Consider the following 17,025-nt stretch of genomic DNA (forward strand, 5'->3'; position numbering starts at 1 on the left):
ACGTAGTTTCAGGATTTAGTGAGTTTTCAGTCCCTCACTCACTGAGTTCATGTCACGCAGTCGTCACCTGAGTCACATGATCACACGGTTCTGCACTTTCAGGTTATTGGATCAAAGAGGATCAATAAAACACTCCTTTTATAATTCAGTTAATATTTCTGCTAACAACAAATTTCATGGTAAGTGATGATGTGAAAACAGGCAGAGAGAGAGACAGGCACAGAAAGACAGGCAGAGAGAGAGACAGGCAGAGAGAGAGACAGGCACAGAAAGACAGGCAGAGAGAGAGACAGGCACAGAAAGACAGGCAGAGAGAGAGACAGGCAGAGAGAGAGACAGGCACAGAAAGACAGGCAGAGAGAGAGACAGGCAGAGAGAGAGACAGGCAAAGAAAGACAGGCAGAGAGAGACAGGCAAATCAGTTCTGAGATGATCTTTATTGATTCATGTAGAAACTGATCAAAGTAACACGTTTCACACTAACAACATGAACCAGCTCGGAGTTGTCCTGGGTGTTGCTAGGCAACAGGACAGGAGTTGGGGGTGATGCCCAACAGGAAGAAGGCAGAGCTCAGTTCCAGAGCATCAGTCAGGTGAGACTTAATGAGCTGCAGGTTCCTCATACAACCTCTGAACCTGGAGGAGGTCGACAGGCAGTTCTGCTTCACACCGACTGTAACAGAGAGAGAGACAGACAGGGAGACAGAGAGACAGGTTAGTATCAGCCCTAAAGCTTTTCTTTACGTTTGACAGAGTTGACAGTCATTGCTCACCTGGATAGCCTCCCAGGTAAACAGGGTTGTTGGTCTCAGCAGAGGTGGATTGTGGGTAAGGGTTGGCTGTGGTGTAACTTTGCCCGTCAACACTCAGACTCAGGGTGTGTTTGGTCTTTCTGGCCAGCAGGCGGTGCCACTGTCCATCACACACCACCTGACCAATCGAACGCACTGAGACTCGACCCGCCCCGTTATTGACATTAAACACCACCTGAGGAAAAGCACAGGAGAATCATCATGGACAGGTGAGGGTGTGTCCATCAGTCAGCTGACCAGCAGAGCGACACTCTGTGCTGTGATCAAGGAGACGTCGACACCAAAGAACACGAGTCAAGAAGAACTCGTCAACCATGTTCGATAATATGAATTGATTGTATTTAAACATGTTTCTGTCACCATGTAAGAGACACGCAAAGATGCAATACAGGAAAAAACTGTTTATATTCTAACCTAGTGAATAATCTGAATTTCAAAGCCATGTCAACATTATAACCAAGTTCCAACAGCTACCTGCAGCTAGATTTCTTTTCCTGGTCCTGAACAACAACTGACACTAAAATTTATGATGCAGTTTATAAAGAGATTCCCAGGTGTTTTGTCCAGTTTGTCCATGTTTAGGTTGGATTTTTGAGATTTGCACCCAAATGAAATCCCTGAATCTTTGAGTTTTAGAAACACCCAAAAATTGTATTTCAAAAATTGTTGAGCAAACTTTAAAATTAATTGAAAGTGAATAATGGTTAATATTTCATGTTCCCAAGTGCAACCATTTAATTTTCAAGCACTCAAATACTGACAAATCAGGTTCACAGCTCATGTGAAAAATTTGACTTAACTATGTTAAGCATATTTAAAAAACAAAATGAAAAATGTATGAACAAAGAAGGGAGGGAGGGTTTGCACAAACAGATCAAACACTGATGGAAGAGTCTGTAATGTAAACAAGATTATTAGAGGAATACTGTCTTTTTTGAAATAAGGGCAAAGAGAAAATAGTGTGTGTGACAGTCGTCACTGTCCTCATACATCAAAAGTCTGCAGTGTCTTTATCAGTGTTCCTGAACTCTGGTCCTCAGAGACTCACTGTCCTGCATGTTTCAGATGTTTCTGCTCCAACACACCTGATCCACATGATCAGCTCGTCATCAATGATCAGCTCGTCATCAATGATCAGCTCGTCATCAATGATCAGCTCGTCATCAATGATCAGCTAATCATCAATGATCAGCTCGTCATCAATGATCAGCTAGTCATCAATGATCAGCTCGTCATCAATGATCAGCTCGTCATCAATGATCAGCTCGTCATCAATGATCAGCTAATCATCAATGATCAGCTCGTCATCAATGATCAGCTAGTCATCAATGATCAGCTCGTCATCAATGATCAGCTCGTCATCAATGATCAGCTCGTCATCAATGATCAGCTCATCATCAATGATCAGCTAATCATCAATGATCAGCTCGCCATCAATGATCAGCTCGTCATCAATGATCAGCTCATCATCAATGATCAGCTAATCATCAATGATCAGCTCGCCATCAATGATCAGCTCGTCATCAATGATCAGCTCGTCATCAAGCCTCTGCAGAAACCTGACAACAACCTGATGATGTGGATCAGGTGTGTTGGAACAGAGAAACATCTGAAACCTAAAACCTTCACCAGTTTGATCCAGAACCAGCGGATCCACAGATGATGTCATCTCCACTGTCCTCATAATTAAAGACAAAACCCAGCACAGAATTCATCCTTTCATTATTAATGAATCTGTTTGTAATCCATGTTAAAATATGACACAAATAAGAATAAATAGTTGAATAAAAGCTGCATAAATAAGTTTGAAAGTTAAAGTGATTTATTTAATGTCAATTAATTCATCAGCGTTAACGTCGCTGCCCCTTTAAGGGACGCAGCACGTCAGTGACGCAGCACGTCAGTGACGCAGCAGCAGAGACTTGAGGGAGAAAGCAGAGGAGGAATCGGAGAAAACGAGCGGTGATTAATTAACAGAAAAAGCAGTGAAAAAGTCGATAAAACGGTTGGAAAACATAACTTACCTGGTCGGGAACTGACGGGGGTTTTTTGAGGACTAAACCACATCGGTTTTTGGTGAGTTTTGTGTTTATTTTCATGCATTTTCACCGTGTTGTACTTTTTCTTCCTCTGGCGGAGAGCTAACGCTAAAAACGTAGCTGTTTACAAAAGAATTGCTCCGTCATGAACTGTTTACCAGTTAATATTTTGGGTTTATGAAGACTGTGAATGTTATAAAAGTGTGTGTTAGTTGTGTAAATGAAAGATTTGTGTGGTAATTAGTGCGGGAGCCGTGAGATAAAAGAGACGCTCCGCTGCCATTTTCAGTTGGAAAAAACACCGTAGCAGTAACGTTACAGCTCCGAGACTGTGAAGCATTTATTTGTGTGATTTAAGGATTTAAAAAGAGTTTTATTGTTTATGGCCTGTTACACAGGTCGGTTTTTCGCTTGGTCGGAGCAAGGATTTGTCTGTGAGGGCGCGCACATCCACAGACGGGATTCAAGATGGCGACCCACACCTTCAACTCATCTTCTCCATCAGTGAGGAGATCCTCCTTCATGTGGTAACTCGCTGCCAGAGCGGCAGGAGAGAACTGGAAAAACGGAGAACTGATTGAACTATTGTTTTTTTGGACTGAATTGAACTGAAACTTTTCATTGAACTGAACACTTGAATTCACATTTGGACGTGAAACTTAAATTTAAAGTGTCATACTTTTATTTTCATATGATTATATTTTTTGAATGTGGTTTGAGTAACTGTAACTAAAAGAAGGGAAAAAGTTAACTCAGGAAGAAAAATAGGAATCTTAAAATAGGTACAACCTAGGAAAAAGAGACTGGTCTAATTAAATTAGATTAGCTTTACTAAAATAACTTAGGTGAACTAAAGAACAAAAAAAAGAGTGAAATACTTTTTTTTTTTTATACCTATCTCATTATTGGGAACCTGCAGGGTATTTTTTGTTTCATGTTCTAATTGCCGGCCTTTTTTACGTAAAGTAACGGGCTCTGGTGTAATTATTCTTGATCCCCGCTCCTTAGAGCCTAGAACTGGTCCAGTGGCGCAGTTAGTGGTGTGATACTGGTGCTACATGTTGTATTTGACACTACCAGAGGGAAAGACACACACACACACACACACACACACACACACACACACACACACACAGTTAGCTCTCTGCTCACCTGTCCATTGATCATCTCCAGTCCAATGGCATCGACCTTCGCGCTGCTGATTCCCAGAAACACTCCTTCAGATTGGCTCGTTCGAAACTCCAGAGACACTGACACATCAGAACCGACCTTATAACCATCACGCACTGAACACACACACACACACACACACACACACACACACACACACACACACACACACAGGTTAATCAGATTACATTCATCAGATTACAGTAAGGTTTATTTTGTGTCATGACATCGGACTCACTGAGCGCAGCATATCCACTGCCGTTAAAGTAACTTCCTGTCTGGTCACTGGTGAAACAGGAAGTGACATCATGCTGCAAGGCCGGCTTGGACAGATCCAACATGGCGCCGTTCAGACTGATAGATCGAATGCAACCTGGAAAACTGCTGCTCACCTGAGAGACGCAGAGACGAGCAGCGCAGATGAGCTCACAATCTTGTCGGTCAAAAAATAAAACCAAAAATAAAGTAACAGATGTGAGGATGAATGAAGCTCCTTTTTTTCAAAGTCTTTCCTGTAGCAATTATTTTCATTATTGATTAATGTGTTGATCATTTAATTATTGTCGTACGTTAATCCTCCTGGTGGCGTGTGTGTGTGGCAGTCCTCCCAGGTACAGTTTGTTGTCCACGTCCAGCTGGTTTCCTTTCACTGACACCGAGTCCGGACTCGAACTGTCGACCGACACGGACAGAGAGCGCCGGCCGACTTCAGCGCTCACCTGACAAACAGGCAGGTAAAACATAATTCATTCATCAGTTTCAATCTGCTTGATGTGTGTGTGTGTGTGTGTGTGTGTGTGTGTGTGTCTGTGTGTCTGTGTGTGTGTGTGTGTGTGTGTGTGTGTGTGTGTCTGTGTGTGTGTATGTGTGTGTGTGTCTGTGTGTGTGTGTCTGTGTGTCTCTGTGTGTGTGAGTGTGTGTGTGTGTTTGTGTGTGTGTGTGTGTGTGTCTGTGTCTGTGTGTGTGTCTGTGTGTGTGTGTGTGTCTGTGTCTGTGTGTCTGTGTGTGTCTGTGTGTGTCTCTGTGTCTGTGTGTGTCTCTGTGTCTGTGTGTGTCTCTGTGTGTGTCTCTGTGTGTGTGTGTGTGTGTGTGTGTGTCTGTGTGTCTGTCTGTGTGTGTGTGTCTGTGTGTGTGTGTGTGTGTGTGTCTCTGTGTGTCTCTGTGTGTGTGTGTGTGCGTGTGTGTGTGTGTGTCTGTGTGTGTCTCTGTGTGTGTGTGTGTGTGTCTCTGTGTGTGTGTGTGTGTGTGTGTGTGTGTGTGTGTCTGTGTGTGTGTGTGTGTGTGTCTCTGTGTGTGTGTGTGTGTGTGTGTGTGTGTGTGTGTGTGTGTGTGTGTGTGTGTGTCTCTGTGTGTGTGTGTGTGTCTGTGTGTGTGTCTGTGTGTGTGTGTCTGTGTGTGTCTCTGTGTGTGTGTGTGTGTGTGTGTGTGTGTGTGTGTGTGTCTGTGTGTGTCTCTGTGTGTGTGTGTGTGTCTGTGTGTGTGTCTGTGTGTGTGTGTCTGTGTGTGTGTCTGTGTGTGTGTGTCTGTGTGTGTGTCTCTGTGTGTGTGTGTGTGTGTCTCTGTGTGTGTGTGTGTGTGTGTGTGTGTGTGTGTGTTAAAGTTAACTCACAGTGTGCCACTCGCCATCATTAATGGCAACAGATGAAGTGACAGAAGCAGGTCCTTTCCCCAGGTCAGCTGACATCATCAGCCTCCCTGCTGTCAGTCTGAGGACGATGAAGTCCATCTGTTTGGAGTCGGAGAGGAGGAGGATCAGCCCGTCCAGAGCTCGGCTTCGAACAGACAGTCTCACCGCCACACTGAAGACGAGGACAGACGCCACAGCAGAGAGTCACACAGCTGGTCACAGAGCCCCACCCACACCACCCCCCAGTCGTCATGGAGACTCACCTTCTTCTGACAGTGTTGGGGTTGATGATGAAGGTCATGTGACTGTGTTTGGACAAACCAAACTGAGCCGCTGATGGCAGAAAGGTTGGCTCTGCCTCCGACAGACACTGCGTCACACACAGATCAATGACCAATAATCAAAAACACTGTTCATTAACTAACAACATGAAACAATAATCAATAACACTGATCAGTAACTAACAACATGAAACAATAATCAATAACACTGATCAGTAACTAACAGCACTGCTCAGTAATCAACAATCAAAAGATGCTGACCACTAATTTAATAATCACTGATCGATAAAGTTTAAACATATTTGTTACTATTATTATTAGCAAATAATCATCGGTCATTAACATGCATATTGATTACATGATCAGTAAATAGTAAGTAATTACGTATTGATTACCTTTATCAATAATCAATAATAAAAGCACTGCTTACTGTTGTCAGCAACAAATAATGGAAACACACACTGACCAATATTCAATAGCCAAAGATCAATATCATTAAAAACATAACCACTTATCAATTATCATTTCCATGAAGTATTGATTACTTTTACTTACTTACTTTTACTAATCAAATATTTCTTTCAGTTAGCAATAATAACTATGACTGCCATTATCAATAATCAACAATCAGTGACAACATTTTGATTAAAGTTATCAATCATCAGAATAAAATCCTGATTATAGTAAATAATAAAAGATCAGTTTCAAACTTTTGATCACCATTATTAGTGATCACCAATAGAAATATTGTTTATAATCAAGAATTAAAATTATGATTGATTACCATTATCCATAATCAATAATCAGTAGTAGACATACTGATTACCGTTATCAATAATCAGTCATAGACACGTTGATTACCGTTAGTGCTCCCGGTGTCAGGGCACTCAGGCGTGTGGGCGGGGCTACGGGCAGGTGGGCGGGCTCATGAGTTGGTTCTACATCATGGTCATCAGGTAGCACCGCCCCCCTCACTCTCTCTTCCAATAGACAGCTGTCGAGGTCCGCCCCCTCATACCTCAGAGCTCCTGATAGGTCAACAAGCCTGATGACAGCAGCAAATCAAACGGTTAATCAGATCTGACAGAAAACTGTGTGTGTGTGTGTGTGTGTGTGTGTGTGTGTGTGTGTGTGTGTGTGTGTGTGTGTGTGTGTGTGTGACTTACGCTCCTCCCACCACCAGGTGTTGGATGCAGCCTCTGAACCACCTGGACACTTCCTGTAATCTGACTGGCAGACGAGACTCCTCCCCTAAAGGCAGCCCACCAATGAAGAAAGAAGTAGGAGACAAACGAGAAAATCCACCTGGCAACAGAGGGACGGACTTCACATGTTCCTCATCCACCTGGACAGACAGAGACCTGAGAGACAGACATGTTATCAGTCAGATGAGACAGGTGAGTAAGGTGAGTAAGGTGAGACAGGTTGCCATGGTAACACATACTTTTTGTTGCTGGTGATGATCACAGAGTGTTTTGTTCCATCACTGAAGGATCCTCCATCAGATTTCACCACCATCACCCTCCGAGTAGCCCCGCCCACCTCGCCGAGCTCCACCTCCAATGCACCTGAGAGCAGGTGGGCAGACAGGAAGTGCTGCACACAGAAAATAATAAAGGTTACATGATGGAAAGAACAACACCTGGTGCACAGGTGTGTCACATGATTGTGTATCTCACCTTTCTCTGAGCTCGTTCATCACTGAAAGCAGCCAGCAGGACTCCTGATTCGTTGTTGGTGGAGAAGGAGAAGAGAAGCTCCTCCTCCTGACCAAGTGACGGTGGAGAGATCTGAACGAAGCCTCCGGACAAAACTGACACACTCCGCACTGCCTGCGATCAATGAAGGGGATCGATTATTGATTTCACACGTCCACCCACCATGTACGACACTGTCTGATTGATCAGTACTTATCACTGTATTATTACCTGTGTACATGTATATCAAATATCTGTGTTAGTACTTTGTGTACATGTACAGTATGTGTCTTAGTACTCTGAGTACATGTATATACAGTATGTGTATTAGTACCTCGAGGACGCAGCCCTTTCTGACTCCAAATGCATCTCTCAGAAGGTCAAAGTTGGACCGAGCGATCTCCACATTCTTTATACAGCCCACATATGACCTTGAGACCACCTGTCGCCTAGCAACCAGAAAGACAGGTATAAACAGTCAGGCAGATAGGAACAGACGGATAGACACACAGGTGTATCCATCACCTGTGACATCATAGACTCACCTGATCGGTCTGGAGGCAGGAAGACCTCCGATGTAAATGGGATCGAGGTCAGAGCGGTTCAGGTCAGAGGCTGTTCCAGGAGACTCCGCCTCCAACACCTCCTTCTCTGATGATTGGTCAGCTGCCATGATGGACAGGTAACCTGCACATACAATAGTGCCATCAGAAACTTCTACCAAATACTGCAGTACTAGTACAGTATCTGTATTACCAAATACTGCAGTACTAGTAGCACCAAGTAAACATCCTCAGGTAGAAAATCCGTTAAAACTGACTGATGGATACATCTGAGTTTAGCCACACCCCCCCCACCTGTTAATTTGCCCCTTTGCAGGTGATCTTGTACCTTACTCCAACAGTAGTAGTAGTATTGTAGTAGCAGTAATAGTACTGTAGTAGTACTGCGGTGGTACTGTAGTAGTAGTAGTAGTAGTAGTAGTAGTAGAAGTAGTAGTAGTAGTAATAGCAGTTCTGTCGTAGTACTGTAGTAGTGTTGCAGTAGCACTGCAGTAGTAGTACTGTAGTAGTACCTTTACGTTTGCTTCTCTGCAGGGTGATTTTGTACCACACTCCAGTGTTGTACTTCCTGTTGGACTTCAGGATCAGGGCACCTGAGCCGAGGTCAAAGGTCAAACGGATATGCCCTTCCACCAGCTCCATGGACAGGAAGTCCCTCTGCAAGAAAGAGGAAGTGATGTCATGTCCACAATAAGAGCCTTAACCAAAAGTGTGTGTGTGTGTGTGTGTGTGTGTGTGTGTGTGTGTGTGTGTGTCATACAGTGTTGTTGGAAGCCAGGTACAGCAGTAATCCGCCTGGCGACAGCGTTTTAAACAGCAGGACAATTGAAGTGGACGTTGCTCGCAGAGACTTCTGAACCAATGAGAATCCAGATCCATCAAAGTGGAAGGATGTCTCCTCTGCCTGGGGACTGAGAGACAGACAGGTGGAGAGAAAGACAGGTAGAAAAGTTTGACCTATTCAGAATCTGCAGATTTTTGTTGAACTGCAAGAAACACACTGCAGTCTTGGTAGGCGGGGTCAGTTAATGTCCTCTCCTGTCGTCCTACAGGTGTGTTGTCAGTCGTGCAGGTGTGTTGTCAGTCGTGCAGGTGTGTTGTCAGTCGTGCAGGTGTGTTGTCAGTCGTGCAGGTGTGTTGTCAGTCGTACAGGTGTGTTGTCAGTCCTACAGGTGTGTTGTCAGTCCTACAGGTGTGTTGTCAGTCCTACAGGTGTGTTGTCAGTCGTACAGGTGTGTTGTCAGTCCTACAGGTGTGTTGTCAGTCGTGCAGGTGTGTTGTCAGTCGTGCAGGTGTGTTGTCAGTCCTACAGGTGTGTTGTCAGTCCTACAGGTGTGTTGTCAGTCGTACAGGTGTGTTGTCAGTCGTACAGGTGTGTTCCTACCTGCTGAAGCAGCCTCCACACTCTCCCTCTCTGCTGTCATAGTTCCACAGTCCAATGTTTCTCTCGTTGAGCGATGCTTCACCCAAACAGCCCTGGAAGGTTGAGGATCGCAGCATTGTGGTGCTCTGACATCACACACAGACACACACACACAGTTATCACTTGTTCACCCTCACACACACATACACCTGATGTGTGTGTGTGTGTGTGTGTGTGTGTGTGTGTGTGTGTGTGTGTGTGTGTTACCTGAGTGTGTGTGTGTGTGTGTGTTACCTGAGTGTGTGTGTGTGTGTGTGTGTGTGTTACCTGAGAGTGTGTGTGTGTGTGTGTGTTACCTGAGTGTGTGTGTGTGTGTTACCTGAGTGTGTGTGTGTTACCTGAGTGTGTGTGTGTGTGTGTGTTACCTGAGTGTGTGTGTGTGTGTGTGTGTGTGTGTGTGTGTGTGTGTGTGTGTGTGTTACCTGAGTGAGTGTGTGTGTGTGTGTGTGTGTGTGTGTGTGTTACCTGAGTGTGTGTGTGTGTGTGTGTGTTACCTGAGTGTGTGTGTGTGTGTGTTACCTGAGTGTGTGTGTGTGTGTGTTACCTGAGTGAGTGTCTGTGTGTGTGTGTTACCTGAGTGTGTGTGTGTGTGTGTGTGTGTGTGTGTGTGTGTTACCTGAGTGTGTGTGTGTGTGTGTGTTACCTGTGTGTGTGTGTGTGTGTGTGTGTGTGTGTGTGTGTTACCTGAGTGTGTGTGTGTGTGTGTTACCTGAGTGTGTGTGTGTGTGTTACCTGAGTGTGTGTGTGTGTGTGTGTGTGTTACCTGAGTGAGTGAGTGTGTGTGTGTGTGTGTGTGTGTGTGTGTGTGTGTGTGTTACCTGAGTGTGTGTGTGGTTGTGTGTGTTACCTGAGTGTGTGTGTGGTTGTGTGTGTTACCTGAGTGTGTGTGTGTGTTACCTGAGTGTGTGTGTGTGTGTGTTACCTGAGTGAGTGTGTGTGTGTGTGTGTTACCTGAGTGTGTGTGTGTGTTACCTGAGTGTGTGTGTGTGTGTGTGTGTTACCTGAGTGTGTGTGTGTGTGTGTGTTACCTGAGTGTGTGTGTGTGTGTGTGTGTTACCTGAGTGTGTGTGTGTGTGTGTGTTACCTGAGTGTGTGTGTGTGTGTGTGTTACCTGAGTGTGTGTGTGTGTGTGTGTGTTACCTGAGTGAGTGTGTGTGTGTGTGTGTTACCTGAGTGTGTGTGTGTGTTACCTGAGTGTGTGTGTGTGTGTGTGTGTTACCTGAGTGTGTGTGTGTGTGTGTGTGTTACCTGAGTGTGTGTGTGGTTGTGTGTGTTACCTGAGTGTGTGTGGTTGTGTGTGTTACCTGAGTGTGTGCTCCCAGTCCTCCGATGTGTATCACCGTATTTCTGTCAATGTCTAAAACTCGGGACAGTCCTGGTGATGTTGCTGTTACTGCCGGCAATGGAGGCGACTCGGAGTCAAGCTGATGGACTGACAAAGAGCCGTGGGCACCAAACCTGCCGACATCATGACATCATTGTGTGACATCATCGCATACTTGACATTCAAGGTTATTGGTACTATCTTTGGATGCAGGTGGTCCTGTTCTGTTCTTGATTTAGTTTAGAGTAGTGGTGATGGATGTAAAAGGGATCTGGGGGTAAATACTCCGTGGGTTAAATGTTTACCTGTACACCCTCACCTGTTCAGGCCTCTTTGACTAAACTGAGGAAGTCCATGTGATGTGATCAAAAGCTCCTGAATGAGCAGCTGTTTCTCACACAGTGTGACATCATGACGACAGGTGTGTATTTACCGCGTAGCGTTGATTCTGGTCCATTTGTTGTTGGTGATGTCCAGTTCTGGAAAGTGCAGCCTGGTGCTGCCTGAACCCACATCCCAGAGCAGAGACACCTTCCCATCATGCATCTCTACTGCCAAGTAATCCACCTGATGTAAAGAGAGAGTTTGTTTACTACTACAACAATACTTAAAGTATACTACAACTTAACCACAACAATTCTACAACTATAATACAACTATATTATAACAATACTATAAAAATACTAATGTCAGGAGAGGATTTCTGTAGACGAGGAGTTACAGCAATCCCGAGTGTCCCCGAGTGTCCCCGAGTGTCCCCGTGTGTCCCCGTGTGTCCCCGTGTGTCCCCGAGTGTCCCCGTGTGTCCCAGAGTGTTCCCGAGTGTCCCCGAGTGTCCCAGAGTGTCCCCGAGTGTCCCCGTGTGTTCCCGAGTGTCCCCGAGTGTCCCCGTGTGTTCCCGAGTGTCCCCGAGTGTCCCCGAGTGTCCCCTGGTGTCCCCTGGTGTCCCCGTGTGTCCCCGAGTGTCCCCGAGTGTCCCCGAGTGTTCCCGTGTGTCCCCGTGTGTCCCCGAGTGTCCCCGAGTGTCCCCGAGTGTTCCCGAGTGTCCCCGAGTGTTCCCGAGTGTCCCCGTGTGTTCCCGTGTGTTCCCGAGTGTCCCCGTGTGTTCCCGAGTGTCCCCGTGTGTCCCCGTGTGTTCCCGAGTGTCCCCGAGTGTTCCCGTGTGTTCCCGTGTGTTCCCGAGTGTCCCCGAGTGTTCCCGTGTGTTCCCGTGTGTTCCCGTGTGTTCCCGAGTGTCCCCGAGTGTCCCCGTGTGTTCCCGTGTGTTCCCGAGTGTCCCCGAGTGTTCCCGTGTGTTCCCGAGTGTTCCCGAGTGTCCCCGTGTGTTCCCGAGTGTTCCCGAGTGTCCCCGTGTGTTCCCGAGTGTTCCCGAGTGTTCCCGTGTGTTTGAGTACCGTGGTGTTGCTGCCCAGATAGAACAGCAGGTTCTCCGTTCTGCTCGTCTTCAGGATCAGACTCAGACTGTTGAAATTACTGGACTCAATCTGAGGTCTGTAGGAGCGAACGCAGTTTCTGTCCGCTGCCACCGCCACCTTAATCTGAGGACATCATCAGTGACATCATAAACATCATCATCATCATCATCATCGTCATCGTCATCATTCAAACATACAGATGCTGAAATGTGAAGTTCATCTGCTGTTTTGTGATGTGTGTGTGTGTGTGTGTGTATTTGTTTGTGTGTGTGTGTGTGTGTGTGTATTTGTTTGTGTGTGTGTGTGTGTGTGTGTGTATTTATTTGTGTGTGTGTGTGTATTTGTTTGTGTGTGTGTGTGTATTTGTTTGTGTGTGTATTTGTGTGTGTGTGTGTGTGTGTGTATTTGTGTGTGTGTGTGTGTGTGTGTATTTGTTTGTGTATGTGTGTGTGTGTATTTGTTTGTGTGTGTGTGTGTGTGTGTGTGTGTGTGTGTGTGTGTGTGTGTGTGTGTGTGTGTGTGTGTATTTGTTTGTGTGTGTGTGTGTGTATTTGTGTGTGTGTGTGTGTGTGTGTGTGTGTGTTTGTGTGTGTGTGTGTGTGTATTTGTTTGTGTGTGTGTGTGTATTTGTTTGTGTGTGTGTGTGTGTGTGTATTTGTTTGTGTGTGTGTGTGTGTGTGTGTGTGTATTTGTTTGTGTATGTGTGTGTGTGTGTGTATTTGTTTGTGTGTGTGTGTGTGTGTGTGTGTGTGTGTGTGTGTGTGTTGTACCGAGGCAGCCTGTCTCCTGGCCTGGTCGATCAACTCTCTGATATCAGACAGATTCCTGCTCAGTGTTTCTCCCAGCATGCTCAGTGGTTTGATCCGGTCCATGAGACGCTCTGTGCGATGCTCCGCCTCCTTCAGCTTCTGCTGTGCCTCATTGGCTGTTCACATAGGAAACAGGAAGTGTCAGCAGCTCTTCAGTGTATTTGTGTCTTTGACCTGATGCACTCGTGGACTAACCTGCAGAGTGTGTGCGAGTCACCAGCTGGTTGGTCTCCCTCACTGTGCTGTTGGTGTTTATCACCACAGAAGACGAGTTCTGCAGCCGCCGTCTGAGTGTGTGCAGCCGCTGAAGTGCGTCCTGCAGGCCGGCGTGTGCCGCTGCAGCCTGGAGCTGAGCCCGGTGCAACGCGGCAGATGAACCTGGACCAGCAACACATCAACACATCTTCAATACATCCATACAGTCATTGTCGTAGATTTTATCTTTTGCCCAAACATCAAAGGCAGAAAGTCCCCAGGAGTCGATACGTCAAACAGTGAAGAAGAATGAAATGAAGAAATAATCCGTCTTTAAACTTTCACAGAAACACACAAAGTCTGAGAGCTCAACTCAGCACCTTCTGTTCCCACCAGCTCAGGGATCCCTGATTACACTTACGTCTTCTCCACTCGGAGAGACAAGACAAACATGTCTCTGACCTCAGTTGCCATAGGAACACCATCAGGTTGTTCCCTTGTTTGTCTAAAGGTAAAGACAGATGTGTCTGTCATTATGTCTGTTAAGACTTAGCGTAGACCTCTCAGTGACTTCAAGGCGTCAGTATGACACCTAAAATTGGAAAATTCCCTAACGATCATATATTAATACATTCATACAGTTGTATATTAAAGTAACTGTATATGAATCTGTTCAGTCATGTTGGACGAAGCATGAGGCACCTGTCTTACCATCAGAGAGACTCTGCAGCTCTTTAATTGGCTGACGGAGAAAGAGGCTGAAGTTATGGACGCTGTCTCTGACCAATTCCAGTCTGCTGGTTACCATGGAAACATTAAGCTGCAGCTCTGGGAGACAGACAGACAGACAGACAGTTAGAGACAGATGGACAGCAAGACAGTTGGACATGAACCTGGCTGAATGTTTGTTGTGTGGATGTGAGTTCATTGGCTGATGGTGAAAAACAGTAGGTGGAGTTAATCCTGCAGTCACTGCTACTAAATCATTCATTCATTCATTCAATGAGTGATTTTGGGGATTTCATTGGCTGCATGAAACACCAGTCAACAGCACAGTCTGTTCTGATTGGCTCTGTCTTTACACGAGAAAGGAAAGGTGGGTTCTTTCTGTCAGCTTGACTGTGATTGGCTGTTGTGTTGCTGTGGACAGAGAAGGTCAGAGTACAGAGGCCATGTTTCAATTCCAGGCACAGATGGATGTAAGAGCAGGATTACGGTTAGTCTGCTGGTTTGTTTGTGCATTTTGGATTGAATATGTCACTGGTCTCGACCAACCGGGCCGTTGCCAATGAGTCACATGATGCTTGATGTTACCATTTATTTAATCAGTTTCTGGTTTGATCGTCACACAGGAAACACGTGAAAAATAAAAACAGACCTTCAGCTGTCTTGTTGATTCGTCGACTTTCTTCTAAAACAGCTGAGCTGATGTTCAGTTTTGCACGGCCGTCCTCTGACAGTGGCTCCTCTGATTGGACCGTCTGAAACACACACACACATTGACAGGTGGTCTTTGAACCTGACTCAACATGTGATGTCACCCAGAAAAACATTGCATTGGCCAGTCAGATGGTCTAATTCATGACAAATCATCTGAGGACACACACACACACACACACACACAGAGTCTGAACACAAACTCACCATGTTGAAAGCGAGGGAGGCAGAGATGTGACCGAATGAGGCGACCTGCTGGGCGGAGTCTACTCGCTCTTTGATATCACTGTCGAGCTGAACTAGTCGGCTGCCGTTCCGAGACAAGTTACACACTGATGACAGAGAGCTGAGAAGAGAGAAAGTTTTACTTCACTGGGCCTGACACACACACACACACACGCACACACACACACACACACACAGTTACCTGTGCAGGGAGTGGGCGTGTCTTTGCAGCAGGTGTGCATGGTTTTCTGCATGGTAAACATTCTCCAGAGCATCTGTCCTCTTCATTCCAACAACTAGAGTGTCCACCTGTTTCCTCAGCAGGGGGCGCCACTGATCCAGCTGCCCACTGAACACCTCCACCTGCTGCGCACACACACACACACACACACACACAAACACACACACACACACACACACACACACACACACACACACACACACACACACACACACAGGTGAGGTGGAGGTGATGAGATGATGTCACTGTCAGTACTGTGAGAGTTGTGAGTCTTACTGAGGTGGAGTTTGTTAAGTCCTCCGTCAGGTGGACGGTGTTGTCCAGCAGCAGCTGACTGTCCTCCATCAGTCCGTCCACAGAGACGCAGTCAGCACTCAGGTTCTGATGCAGAGACTGAAAACACACACACATCTTATATTACATTTATGACTCATCACTTTCACTATTAATAACTTTAAGGACAAACAGGTGTGTGTGTGTGTGTGTGTGTGTGTGTGTGTGTGTGTGTGTGTGTGTGTGTCTGTGTTTGTGTGTGTGTGTTTGTGTGTGTGTGTGTCTGTGTTTGTGTGTGTGTGTGTCTGTGTTTGTGTGTGTGTGTGTGTGTGTGTTTGTGTGTGTGTTTGTGTGTGTGTGTGTGCGTGTTTGTGTGTGTGTGTGTGTTTGTGTGTGTGTGTTTTTGTGTGTGTGTGTGTGTGTGTGTGTGTGTGTGTGTGTCTGTGTGTGTGTGTTTACCTGGTAGCGGTGCTGCAGAGTGTGTGTGGTGTCCAGCAGAATGTGTGTTTGTGTGTTTTGTTGTTCAGCCTCATTCAGCCATATGTGTGTGTGGTGAAGCATTTCCAGACCAACAGTTATGGAGGCAGACAGGGGGCGGAGCCTGTCGTTAACTGCTGCCCTGCTGGACAGGAAATCTGTCTGCACAGAGTGGATGAGAGACTGTGCCAGACTACAAAAGAGAGAGAGAAACATCAATTAAATTGATAAAAAACGTAAACACAAACACACCTGAGCTCCTGATTGGCTGAAGCATTAGCAGGTAACATGTTGTTAATTAAACACAAACACACCTGAGCTCCTGATTGGCTGCAGTGTTGCTGGCAGTTAGGTTGACAGCTCTGATGGTTTCCAACATGGACTCCACCTCCTCCAGCAGACGTGTCTGATTGGCCAAGCTGAGCTCCTCCTCTGATGTGTGGTTCAGGAACCCGCCCACTTCCTGGAGTGCTGAACATTTCAGATTTTTTTTATGCCATCTTATTGTCATTACAGATGGTTGTGATGTCACTCATGATGCGTTAACATTGCTGTTGTTGTGGTTTACCCTGGATGCTGTCTTGAAGGCCGCTGATGTTCTCCAGCAGCAGTGCACCCTGGGAAAGGCTGACATTGGTGGACCTGCCCACTTTCTCCAGGTTGTTGGACAGACGTGTGACCTAACAAGTACAGACAGTTTTTTATTCAACTCACAGTCGTCTGTAGTTTAATGTTAAAATGTTACTGCAGTGTTTTGATGAATGTATTGAAGTAATGAAACTGTTTACAGATGATACTGTGCTATATATTTTTTAATATAAAGTGGTGAAAGACATACTAAAATATATTTTACTTGAGTAAAAGCAGGAATACTACAGTGTAAAAATACTCTCTTACAAGTCAAAGCCCTGAAGTGTTACTTCACACACAAGTATTGACAGAAAAATGTATTTAAACTACCAAAAGTAAAAGTTCTCATCAGGTAGAATGACTCTTTTCAGTGTTATATTAATATAG

General features: G+C 45.7%; 1 protein-coding gene across 1 annotated transcript in view; it reads right to left on the reverse strand.

The window, feature by feature from the left end:
- Nucleotides 1–477: 477 nt before the first annotated feature.
- The window catches only part of lama1 (laminin, alpha 1), a 39,429-nt gene continuing 22,881 nt past the window's right edge, over nt 478–17,025 (reverse strand). Inside the window, exons 36-64 of the mRNA XM_084746908.1 lie at nt 16,577–16,688; nt 16,323–16,479; nt 15,991–16,201; nt 15,535–15,651; nt 15,220–15,383; nt 15,000–15,138; nt 14,734–14,836; nt 14,067–14,183; nt 13,356–13,538; nt 13,122–13,276; nt 12,331–12,474; nt 11,370–11,503; nt 10,917–11,070; nt 9,574–9,698; nt 8,950–9,100; nt 8,702–8,846; nt 8,172–8,313; nt 7,961–8,075; nt 7,609–7,761; nt 7,374–7,525; nt 7,096–7,290; nt 6,791–6,974; nt 5,912–6,018; nt 5,631–5,820; nt 4,591–4,740; nt 4,260–4,413; nt 4,004–4,137; nt 774–987; nt 478–673 (exon numbers count right to left, since the gene is read on the reverse strand). Of these exons, the coding sequence (XP_084603034.1) occupies nt 519–673; nt 774–987; nt 4,004–4,137; nt 4,260–4,413; nt 4,591–4,740; nt 5,631–5,820; nt 5,912–6,018; nt 6,791–6,974; nt 7,096–7,290; nt 7,374–7,525; nt 7,609–7,761; nt 7,961–8,075; nt 8,172–8,313; nt 8,702–8,846; nt 8,950–9,100; nt 9,574–9,698; nt 10,917–11,070; nt 11,370–11,503; nt 12,331–12,474; nt 13,122–13,276; nt 13,356–13,538; nt 14,067–14,183; nt 14,734–14,836; nt 15,000–15,138; nt 15,220–15,383; nt 15,535–15,651; nt 15,991–16,201; nt 16,323–16,479; nt 16,577–16,688 (4,356 nt within the window). The 3' untranslated portion in view covers nt 478–518. The remainder of the gene's footprint in view (nt 674–773; nt 988–4,003; nt 4,138–4,259; nt 4,414–4,590; nt 4,741–5,630; nt 5,821–5,911; nt 6,019–6,790; nt 6,975–7,095; nt 7,291–7,373; nt 7,526–7,608; nt 7,762–7,960; nt 8,076–8,171; nt 8,314–8,701; nt 8,847–8,949; nt 9,101–9,573; nt 9,699–10,916; nt 11,071–11,369; nt 11,504–12,330; nt 12,475–13,121; nt 13,277–13,355; nt 13,539–14,066; nt 14,184–14,733; nt 14,837–14,999; nt 15,139–15,219; nt 15,384–15,534; nt 15,652–15,990; nt 16,202–16,322; nt 16,480–16,576; nt 16,689–17,025) is intronic.

Source organism: Lutjanus erythropterus, chromosome 21 (assembly GCF_056507025.1).
Source record: "Lutjanus erythropterus isolate fLutEry1 chromosome 21, fLutEry1.hap2, whole genome shotgun sequence".
NCBI classification, from domain to species: Eukaryota; Metazoa; Chordata; class Actinopteri; order Lutjaniformes; family Lutjanidae; genus Lutjanus; species Lutjanus erythropterus.